The sequence below is a fragment of the Lucilia cuprina genome, chromosome 5 (genome assembly GCF_022045245.1).
Source record: "Lucilia cuprina isolate Lc7/37 chromosome 5, ASM2204524v1, whole genome shotgun sequence".
NCBI classification, from domain to species: domain Eukaryota; kingdom Metazoa; phylum Arthropoda; class Insecta; order Diptera; family Calliphoridae; genus Lucilia; species Lucilia cuprina.
Genome location: NC_060953.1, coordinates 49,288,130 through 49,300,485, shown reverse-complemented (window position 1 = coordinate 49,300,485; position 12,356 = coordinate 49,288,130). Strand labels below are relative to the sequence as shown.

Genomic DNA, 12,356 nt, shown 5'->3' with positions numbered 1-12,356 from the left:
ACTGAACTAGAACTGAACTAGAACTGAACTAGAACTGAACTAGAACTGAACTAGAACTGAACTAGAACTGAACAAGAACTGAAATAGAACTGAACTAGAACTGAACTGGAACTGAACTAGAAGTGAACTAGAACTGAACTAGAACTGACCAAGAACTGAACTAGAACTGAACTAGAACTGAATTAGAACTAAACTAGAACTAAATTAGAACTGATCTATCTGATTCGAATATTACAGTTTTATTTTTAGAAAATGGTCTTGATCTTAATTATACAATATGGTACTGTATGTATAAAATATACATACACATATAAAAAGAATGGAATATTAAACAGAATATTTCCTGGATTCTTTTTGTTTAAAAATAAATTAATAATAAATTGTTTTTCTTACATAACAATTCATTAATTCTTTATAATTTTCTCTTAATCTTTATAGCCTACCCCGATGTAGAAACACGCAAAATCAATGAGGATTGGGAATTTTTGGTATTAGCCTGCGATGGTATTTGGGATGTTATGAGCAATCAAGAGGTTATCGATTTCTGTCGATCACGCATCGGTCAGGGTATGTATCCCGAAGAAATATGCGAAGAACTAATGACTCATTGTCTGGCTCCCGATTGTCAAATGGGTGGTTTGGGTGGTGATAATATGACCGTCGTCTTAGTATGTTTTCTACACAATAAACCCTATGCGGATTTAGTGCAGAAATGTGCCACCTCAACGGTGTCTGCGAATACAAATACTTCATTGCCGGCTACACAAACATCGACAACATCGTCACCCGAAGAAGAGGAAATAGATCTAAAATAACAGCAGCAACAGCAATATCAGTTTCAACAGTCTAGTAGCACTACAACAGCAGCAGTACTCACTTTTATCTAAACACACAAACAAAAAAAAAAGAAGAAAACATTCAAGTGAAGTGTTGCTAATTAACAAAAAGAAAAGATGAAACAAGATGTGAACAAAAAAGAATCTAAAATATCTTCTTTTTTTAAGATGTCGATTTCTTTTCCACATTTTTTGTCATTTTAGTTTTTAAATAAATTTTTTTTTCCTGTTTATATTTTATATATACCTCCAGGTAGTGTTATTCTTATAGTCTTTCTTTTTTAATATTATAAAACTTTTCTTTTGCAAACTAAAACTAAAAAAATAACAAAAGAAAAAACATTAATAATACTTGTTACTTAACATTACTCTGGTGTGTTCCTTTATATTAGCAAACAAACATTTTTCTTTATTTTATATGTAATTCAGTTTTTATTTAAATTAATTTTGTGTTTTAGCCTGCAATTGAAAACGGTTTTGGTCTTAATTATTAAAAATTAGTAAAAAATTTAATAACAAGAAAATGCTACTTCTATATACATATTTTATTAATGTTTAAGTTTTACAAAATTTTGTTAAAATTGTTAATTTTATTTAACATTGTCATTTATAAAAGAAAAGAAAAAAACAAAAGTAAAGTAAAATCCTTTGTGTAAGTTTGTGTGAGAGTTTTTCTAAAAAAAACAAAAAAAAACAACCAAATCAAAACTGAAAATATTATTCTTTTATTTTTTCTTTTTTATAATAAATTTTCAAAATATAAAATTCCTTTTAAACTAAATTAAATTATTATTTAGATAAAAATAAAACAAAAGATTTTAAAAATTATTTTTATTTTTTAATTGAAATTGTTGTTGAAATTAAATTATGAAAAAAAAACATCCGTTTTTACCATCTTTTCTTATAAATCATTTATGAAATTTTTTTTATAGAAGAATTGCCAAATTTTATGTTTGAAAATCCAATTTTTTTCGAAAAATTCTGATTTCAATAGAAATTTTGGATTTTTACAGAAAATTTTTAAATTTCTCAAAATTTTAATTTTTATAGAAAATTTTTAAAAATCTCTATTTGAATAGAAAATTTTCGAAAATCTCTATTTTTATAAAAAATTTTCGAAAATCTCTATTTTTTATAGAACATTTTCGAAAATCTCTATTTTTTATAGAACATTTTCGAAAATCTCTATTTTTTATAGAACATTTTCGAAAATCTCTATTTTTTATAGAAAACTTTCGAAAATCTCTATTTGTATAGAAAATTTTCGAAAATCTCTATTTTTATAAAAAATTTTCGAAAATCTCTATTTTTATAGAAAAATTTCGAAAATCTCTATTTTTTATAGAACATTTTCGGAAATCTCTATTTTTTATAGAACATTTTCGAAAATCTCTATTTTTTATAGAACATTTTCGAAAATCTCTATTTTTTATAGAAAATTTTGGAAAATCTCTATTTTTTTATAGAAAATTTTCGAAAATCTTTATTTTTCATAGAACATTTTCGAAAATCTCTATTTTTTTATAGAACATTTTCGAAAATCTCTATTTTTTTATAGAACATTTTCGAAAATCTCTATTTTTTTATAGAACATTTTCGAAAATCTCTATTTTTTTATAGAACATTGTCGAAAATCTCTATTTTTTATAGAAAATTTTTGAAAATCTCTATTTTTATAGAAAATTTTCGAAAATCTCTATTTTTTATAGAAAATTTTCGAAAATCTCTATTTTTTTATAGAAAATTTTCGAAAATCTCTATTTTTTCATAGAAAATTTTCGAAAATCTCTATTTTTTTATAGAAAATTTTCGAAAATCTCTATTTTTTTATAGAAAATTTTCGAAAATCTCTATTTTTTTATAGAAAATTTTCGAAAATCTTTATTTTTCATAGAACATTTTCGAAAATCTCTATTTTTTTATAGAACATTTTCGAAAATCTCTATTTTTTTATAGAACATTTTCGAAAATCTCTATTTTTTTTATAGAACATTTTCGAAAATCTCTATTTTTTTATAGAACATTGTCGAAAATCTCTATTTTTTATAGAAAATTTTTGAAAATCTCTATTTTTATAGAAATTTTTCGAAAATCTCTATTTTTATTCAAAATTTATAGAAAAGTATATAATTTTTTTCTGTTTCAAAAAAAAACACTTTTTCTAAAAGCGTTTTGAAAATATTTTTTATCTATAAAATTTTGGAAATTTCCCTTTTTAGAAATTATTGAAATTTTTCTTTAAATTATTAAAATTTTTAATTTTTATAAAAAAAAAAACATTGGAGTTTCTGTATTCAAAAAAAAAAAAAAATCGAAAAAATCCTTTTTATTTTTATTTATATATTTTATTTTATTAAGTGTTCTATAGTTTTCCTAAAGCGGTCCGGTCCGCTTCATATGTACTTTTAAATCATAATTCTTTTTATTTTTTAAATATAAAATCTTTGGCCTTAAAAACAAATCCGAAACAAAAACTCAATTTTATTCTAAACTTAGAATTGTTTTGATATAATTTAGTCCACTTTAACTATAAACACAATCACATAACGCTCATTTAATGCAAGATTTTTAAGAAATTCATAAAAAAGTGTTTTTTTAAAACTACGATTTAAAAAAAATCGAAAAAATTTAAATAGTAAGTGGTCTATTTAAATTTTTTCGAAACGAACATTTTAAAAGAAATTGAATACCTAAATAAACATTTTGTAAAAAATCCATTCCAAATTAAGTCCAATAACCTCAAAAAGTTCTTATAACCTCAAAAAAAATGAAAACCAATTTGAAATCACATCTTTCTTGCATTAAATCCGTGTTATATTGTACGTATTTTAAAACTAATTTTCCTTCCTAGATTACAAAATGTGTGCGTGTATCGCGTAGTTAAATGCATATTTTCATATTTTTATACCCTTAATCAAAAAAATTAAATAAACTTAATTCAATACGATTGAATAATAAAAGATTTTTTAATAAATGTATAGAAAAAAGCTTTAAATATATAAAAAAAATGAACAACAAAAACATAAAATATTGATAAAAATAATAAATATTGCGTCTTTTTTTAGTCGTAAATAATTATAAATATGTAAGTTTACGTTTTAAGATTAAAAATCCAATAAAAACAAAAATATTAAAAATTTAGAAGAAGAAAAAAAATAATATCCTGATGAAAAAACCAAAAATATTGATGTTTTATTTGGGTCTGAGGGAAGATAAAACCAATTTTTTTCGAACGTTAATTACGATTTTATTGTAATCTATAAAAATTTTGAATATATTTTCATATTTAAAAGAAAATTTCTCTTTTTTTATAAATATTATTTAATAGAAAATGATCGAAATTTCAGTTTTGTTTTTCAATAAAAAATTTTGAAAGAATTTTTTTTTGAAGAAAATGTAGGAAAATTTCGCAATCTTTCAAAATATATATATACCATATAAATTCAAAAAATTTAGCAAATTTTCAACGGAATGAAACCGTTCTATTCGTTTTATATATTACACACATCTGGCACCACTATCAAATTGTAATAGATTAAAGAAAAACCTTTTTTACAGCTTAATTACAATTTGAACAACAACCGCTCTCGACAATGAATTTTCATACAATTTGTATGGAGAGCGAAATATCGTTTTGTGGTTGGCGACATTGTGGTTGATATAGATACTATATTAATTTCTTTACGATCTTTGGCGATTCTATCATTATTCTCTTATTTTTATAATGTAGCGTTGCCATAAGTTCAAAAATCTTGCAAAATTGTCAAAACGGGGTTGTTATAATTAGGGTTCTATAGTTGAAACGAAAAGTCGACTTTTCAACTTTTTTGCATTTTATGAAAAGTCGACTTTTCGACTTTTTGCATTTTATGAAAAGTCGACATTTCGACTTTTTGCATTTTATGAAAAGTCGACTTTTCGACTTTTTGCATTTAGTTAAAAGTCGATTTTTCGACTTTTTTCATTTAATTAAAAGTAGATTTTTCGACTTTTAATATTTTATAAATAGTCGACCTTTTTCCGACTTTTGACTTTTTTCGACTTTTTCCGACCAGAGTTAAAAATTTATAAAGTTGCAGGAAGCTTAAATTTATACTGTTGCCATTTAACATTATATTATTATTATTATTATTATTATTATTATTATTATTATTATTATTATTATTATTGTTATTATTATTATTAATAAAAAAAATTATTTATATTTTTTCTATTTGTTGCAATTTTTTGAGTTTTTTCGGCTTCTTTCTATTTTCGACTTTTTCCGACTTTTCACTTTTTTGACTTTTTCCGAATTTTTCGACTTCTTTCGACTTTTTCCGACTTTTCGACTTTTTTCGACTCTTTCTGACTTTTATTTCAAAGTCGACTTTTTTCATAGACGATAGTCGATTTATCGACTTTTTTGGAACAAAATAGTCGACTTCGACTTTTTTCCACAAAAAGTCGATTGTTCGATTATTCGAAAGTCGATTTATAGAATCCTACTTTCTATTACTCAGATTTCGGTTTTATTTAATATAACGGCGGCGTATGGTTACATTTAAGTTGCCACCTGTGTGTCAGTTTTAGTTAATTATATTCACAGATTTCTGCTTTCAAACTACATGAATTTATTTAACTATTCTTTCTATTTCAATAAATTTATGAAAGTAATAACCGAAAAATTGTGGCTCTTGTTATTTTTCATATTACTTAATAAGAAATAGGGCTGAAAACGTAGCTGGCTTACAGTCTATTTAAAGCCGTTGTGATAAATTTTTAGTGTCAACGGCCGCCGTCGTCGGTAATATTCATCGGCACAGAGCTCTAATTCTCTATTCTTTCATCATACAATTTCATTTATCAATTTCTTCAAAAGTTGCAAACACATTTTCACGCGCTCGAGTATTTTTTCTATTGGATATTATAAATTCCAAGTCAGAAAAGAAATTAAATTTATAAATAAATAAAACAAATTAGAGAAGCAAAGAAAAAACCTTAAACATTTTGAGGTTTTTGTGAAATCTAATAAAAAAAGAAAGCAAACAAACAAAGAAAAAAGTTTTCGACTACAAAAAGCAGAAAAAAAGAGGAAATACACACGTCAAGCACGCTTTTTTATTTTTTGGCTGTTGGTGATTTTTTTTAATATCGTATGTCCATCCAGAATTTAAATACATTCGGTAAGTTTGCTTTATATGCAAATAATATTTTGAAAAAAAGTGATTAATAATTGTGAAAGTTTATTTTTTTGGATAAAAGTTAAATCTTGAAATTATGATATGATTACGTTGATATTCTGTATAAAATGGCTGCTCTGTAGAAAATGGCGTTGACTGAGTCGGCCGACGTTGATTTTTACACTGCAGCAGTGAATGTTGGTACAGGGCCAGGGATGTTAAAGTGAATTTTAAAATTTTACAAAAAATTAAAAATTGTGAAAAATTCATTTAGTTAAAAGACTAGTCAATATAATAGACAATAGTCTAATCTATAGACAAAAGAAAGAACAAGTCTGTAAGCCAGAGAAAAGAATAGACTAGATAATGTATTACTATGTAGGCTAAATAAAAGTTTAGTCTTCAGCTTTACACTAGTTTTATATATTCAAATTATAGCAATTTTTCCAGCACTGCACAGGGCACATGTAATTTGCCTTGAGAAGACCCAGGGCTGTTATGAAGCTTTTTAAAATCTGAATAGCAAAGTTTGAAGCCAACTGCGCTGCTACGGCGTCATATTTATTTTTTGCCTCAGTGTTAATTTTCACAATTCTTTTTAGTGATAAGATTTTTAAGGGAAATATTTACTGATGTACGATATTTAAAAGTTTTTTTTAATAATTTCAATCTTGTTAAATTATTTATTATTTTTAATTTTATTTATTTTTGTATTTTGTGAGTTGCTGCAAATGGAAAAGTACGATAATTGATGAGTCAGCAATTGGCCTGTCTGTCTGTCATTCGTGTGTCGTGCACATTATTTAGTTTATGTTTTCTTAATCAATTTGTAAATGTATTTGTTAAGAAATTAAAAAAAAAGAACTTTCAGGTTAATTTTATTATTTTATTTTCATTTTTTCGAGATTTTTCGTTTTTGTCTTTGTTGTTTTGCGTTTTTTTTTTGTTTGCTAATTGTTTAACTGTTCTTTCTTTAGCTTTTATTATTTTATTTGTTTCCTTTGATTAAAAAATATTATTATTTTTTGTTTATAAAAGTAAATAGTTGCAATATTAAGTAATCTACTAGACTTTCTTCCCTATTAATAAAAGGTTTGAAACATTTGATAATTAGCTTTCAATATCTATTATAAGTAATTGAAAATATTTGTTTTTGAATTGAAAATTTTTATATTTTTTTATAGAGAAAGTTTCAAATTTTGTTCCATTTAATAGAAATTTGTTAAATTCTTCTCTTTTTAAAAAGAAATTCTGGAAATTTTCTCTTTCTTACATTTAGGGTATTTTCAGACTAAAATAGGTACTGACTGTTAATACTTGTCAAAAATTTGCAAAATTTTTATTTTAATAGAAAAAAAATTGAAAATTTATTTTCTATCTTATAGCTTTGTCTAGTATATCGACGAGTCTCAAGGCTCGGGTTTAACATTTGTATTGTCTTTAGAGTCTAGCCTGGCCTATAGTCTAGTCTGTCTACAGTGCAGTCTATAGGTTATGCTTCATAGTCTTCATAGCACTGTCGGGCCAATTCATCTGCAATCTCATTACCCTGTATGTCAGAGTGTCCCGGTACCCAACACAGCCTTAATGTGTATAACCTGACTAACCCTTCCAGGTAAATTTAGCAACTTTTTACCAAGCTAGAATGTAACGTTTTACACTGCAAAGCTTTAAGAGCTGCCTGACTATCAACATAAGTCGTCACTTCCGACCCCCTAGTAATGTGTATCTTAATAATGTCCATGGATTTCCATATAGTCAGGATTTCCGCTTGAAAGGCGCTACATCCGTCCGGAAGTCTGTAGGACACTTTTATGTTGTCATCTATCAAATAACCCCGGCACCTGTGCCAGAGTACAACTTGGATCCGTCAGTGAAAACTGCACACCCCTCAAACAGTACTTCAGATCTTTCCCACTCATCCCTAATAGGAATCACTATTGAGGGTCTCTAGGCTATAGTTTATTATATATCATAGTCTATTCAAATTTTGTTTATATTTTGTAAATTATCAAAATTTCCAGATATTGATTAAGTCTGATGTTCTCTAGCGGTTTTTGCAAAATCCTAACTTTGACAGTTTCTACTTGATCTTTTATAAAATACATCCACTATTAAAAACATTATAAATCTCATAATGGCAACTCTTTAAAACAAAAAAACAATTTCACATTCTTTCTTCTCCCAACAATAATAACCTCTAATTTACGTCATATTTGTGTGTTTGTTTAAGGTTTAAAACAAAAGTAAAAATGCAATTAAAGAAATTTTTTTTATAAAGTTCAATATTTTTGTTTAAATATTGAAATGATTTAGTTCATAAATATTTTAAATGAGGAAAAACCTTGAAATTTTGTTATTGTTGTTAATATTTACTAAATAGTAAAAAACAAACTTCCGTGTTTGTGTTTAGAAAATGAAATTGTTAATAAATAAATACACATAAGACGTGGTTCACACTGGGAAACTTTTGTCGAGAAACTTTTGATTTTTGTGTGTGAGAGAAAGAAATGTTTGATATTTCATTCTCTTTCTCTCACACACAAAAATCAAAAGTTTCCCAGTGTAAACAAGGTCTAAACAATCTATAATATATATAACTGACTAAACAAATTATTAAATTTTTTTATAATTACTTTTTTATAGACCCCTTTGCTGATGCAATCAAGGGTGCTGATGATGATGTTCAAGACGGACTTGTGCATATAAGAATTCAGCAGCGTAATGGTCGCAAAACATTAACTACTGTACAAGGTTTATCAGCCGAGTATGACCTAAAGAAAATTGTGCGATCATGTAAAAAGGTAAGAATTTTTTTTAAACAAAGAAATTTGAAAAAAATAAATATTAATTTATATTTCTATTTGTTTTTATTTTTGTCTTGTTTATTAAGGAATTTGCATGCAATGGCACAGTAATTGAACATCCCGAATACGGAGAAGTTTTGCAACTCCAGGGAGATCAACGTGAAAACATATGCCAATGGTTGACAAAGGCTGGTTTAGCCAAGCCTGATCAATTAAAAGTTCACGGTTTTTAAACCTTCTCATTATAGTTATTACTACGACTACGACAACAACAACAGCAACAAACAAAAACGTATAATAAGAACTATAACAACAACAACAACATTTATAGTAACATTTTTTTATTATTAAAAAAATTAAAAAAGAAGAATATAAAAAAGCAAGCAGCAGGTTAAAAAAAGGCAAAAGAAAATACAACCTTAAATAAGGACATTTGTAGTATTTTAGTTTAATTCTATAAAAAATAAACTACAAAATAACAAGAGATTCAAAACAACAACAACAACAAACTAAATAAATTCTTTTTTACAATAAAACCTATATAATAACCACAACAACAGGTGTATTATAATTAAACGTGTTACTAAAACAAATTCTTAATATCAAGTCGTTATACTTTACATCAACAGCAAACAACAGCAATAGTGTAATAGCCAACTACCAAATAAACCACAACAAACTACTCCTCTGCAGACATAACGATTGCTTTGTCCTTTGTTTGGCTTAAAAACAACACACAATTTAAACATTTTTTAAATAATTCCTTTTTTAAGGGAATTTATGTTTTTTTTTATTAGACAATTTGATTTTCAATATAATAATTATATACAAACAACAACAACAACATCGTCATCATCATAAATAGCTAAAAGGGCAAAAAAACCCAACAAACAAACAAAAAAGAAACAAATTTGTTTTACATAATATTATTAAATTCAAACACAATTACAAAAATTTTTTTACAAAAAAATTTAATGAAAACAAAAAAAATTCTTTACTTATAAACAAATAAAAAAAATTAATGTAACTGTTAATTATATTTAAATGCAAACTAAAAACAAAAAAATGTAATTAAAAAAAATAAAAAAAACAACAAAATAAAATGTATTTTATTTGAATTCAACAAAAAAAATATAAAAAAAAACTTACTAAACTTGCAACGCTTAAAGACAAAGTAAAAAAAAGAAAACAAATTAGTTTAAAAAAATAAAATTTCTAACACTCTGAGCGTTTAGGGACTCACTTTTATAATTTATGTAAAAAAAGTAACATTATTACCTACAAACATATGAATTTGTAATTAATTTCTAAAAGAAATGTTAATTTCTAACAACATTTTCAATTATCAAACAAAACATGATGACACAGTATTCAAACAAAAATTTTGGAAACACCGAAGAAAGCAATCACCTTTAAGAGTGTCGGCCTTAATGTAGGCTTTATCATTCAACAGGTGTAACAGTTTGCCGGGGGTTATTTTGTAACTAGTTGTGTAAGGAAATTTCTTAAATTTTGAAAACAATCTACAAAATAGCCCCTTTAACTGACACTAAGAAATAACAACCACACCATCATATTGATAATGTATAAAAATTTAGAAATTGTTCTCACTTTATTAGTTTTTTTTCACTTTTAAATAAATTATTTTATTTCGTTTTTTTTTTAATGTAGTTTTGTTATAATATAAAATTTTATTTATTTAATGTGAGAGAATATTGAATAAATACAACAACAACAAAAACTAATATTAAAAATTAAATATGTAAACGATTATATTATTAATAAAAAAAACTAAACAAAATCTAACAAAATATTTAATGAAAAATTAAAGTTTTTAACGGCAGCATAGGTTTTTAACAAAAAATTTTCAAAATCTTCAAACAATAGCTATTTCAAAATATTTTTTTAATTTATTTTTATACCCTTCACCTTCGTGAGAAGGGTATATATATGATTGTCGTTTGTAATTTCTATAATATTATTTTCCTATAAAGTATATATATTCTGAATCCTTATAGATAGCATAGTCTATTAAGCCATGTCCGTCTGTCTGTCTGTTGAAATCAATTTTCTGAAGACTCCAAATATCATCAAGATCAAAATCTTCAAAAATTCTTTCAGACATGCTTGAAAATCAGTAAATTCGGTCTATAAATAACTGAGATATAGGGTTCTATAAATCGACTTTCAAATAATCGAACAATCTACTTTTTGTCGAAAAAAGTCGAAGTCGACTATTTCGTTCCAAAAAAGTCGATAACTCGACTATCGTCTATGAAAAAAGTCGAAAGAAATCGGAAAAAGTCGAGAATAGAAAGAAATCGAAAAAACTCAAAAAATTGCAACAAATAGAAAAAATATAAATACAATTTTTTTTATTAATAATAATATAATGTTAAATGGTAACATTACAAATTTACGCTTCTGGCTTCGAAAAAAGTCGAAAATAGTCGGAAAAAGTAGAAAATAGTCGAAAATTCGGAATAAGACGGAAAAAGTCGAAAAGTCGACTATTTATAAAATATTAAAAGTCGAAAAATCGACTTTTAATTAAATGAAAAAAGTCGAAAAATCGACTTTTAACTGAATGCAAAAAGTCGAAAGTCTACTTTTCATAAAATCCAAAAGTCGACTTTTCATAAAATGCAAAAAGTCGAAAAGTCCACTTTTCATAAAATGCAAAAAGTCGAAAAGTTGACTTTTCGTTTCAACTATAGAACCCTACTAAGATATGGGTAGAAATCTAAGATTACCTCTGAAAATTTCCTCAACAAATTATAAATAAAAGCATAAAAGATAAAGCAGTAATATGTTGGTAATACAGCATATATTTGTTTTTAAGGGTGGTAATGCAGTTTAACGGTGGTAGTACAGTACTACGGTTAATATTACTTTCTGCTACAGTTTATTGTGTGTATGTTATGTGTGACATGTGTGCAGAGATACGAAATAAATTAAAACTGTTTTTTTTTAAACATACTTGGTGAAGGGTATATAAGATTCGGCACAGCCGAATATAGAAATCTGATTTGTTAAATTTTCAAATTTAAGATCAAATAAAATATACATTTTCTTAGAAACAAAATGAATTGTTATAAAAAATTGATAATTTGTCGAAGTTTTTCAAATATTAATTAGAATTTTCAAATTAAATCCTTATGATGTATTGATTATTAGAAAACAACGAATATTTCGAATCGAAATTTTCACCACTTTTCACTTTTTTGGAACAAAGTATAAATAAAAGCATAAAAGATAAAGCAGTAATATGTTGGTAATACAGCATATATTTGTTTTTAAGGGTGGTAATGCAGTTTAACGGTGGTAGTACAGTACTACGGTTAATATTACTTTCTGCTACAGTTTATTGTGTGTATGTTATGTGTGACATGTGTGCAGAGATACGAAATAAATTAAAACTGTTTTTTTTTTAAACATACTTGGTGAAGGGTATATAAGATTCGGCACAGCCGAATATAGAAATCTGATTTGTTAAATTTTCAAATTTAAGATCAAATAAAATATACATTTTCTTAGAAACAAAATGAATT

The 12,356-nt window shown here is 25.4% G+C and overlaps 2 protein-coding genes across 2 annotated transcripts in view; both read left to right on the top strand.

The window, feature by feature from the left end:
• LOC111679297 (probable protein phosphatase 2C T23F11.1) overlaps positions 1–1,603 on the top strand; it is a 7,392-nt gene extending 5,789 nt beyond the window's left edge. The window contains exon 3 of the mRNA XM_023440841.2: positions 439–1,603. Within this exon, the coding sequence (XP_023296609.1) occupies positions 439–815 (377 nt within the window). The 3' untranslated portion in view covers positions 816–1,603. The remainder of the gene's footprint in view (positions 1–438) is intronic.
• Positions 1,604–5,679: 4,076 nt separating this feature from the next.
• Positions 5,680–9,129, top strand: LOC111679286 (eukaryotic translation initiation factor eIF1). The gene is made up of 3 exons (XM_023440827.2): positions 5,680–6,001; positions 8,645–8,802; positions 8,892–9,129. The coding sequence occupies exons 1-3, from the start codon at positions 5,974–5,976 to the stop codon at positions 9,036–9,038; spliced, it is 333 nt and encodes a 110-aa protein (XP_023296595.1). The 5' UTR covers positions 5,680–5,973; the 3' UTR covers positions 9,039–9,129.
• Positions 9,130–12,356: the final 3,227 nt, after the last annotated feature.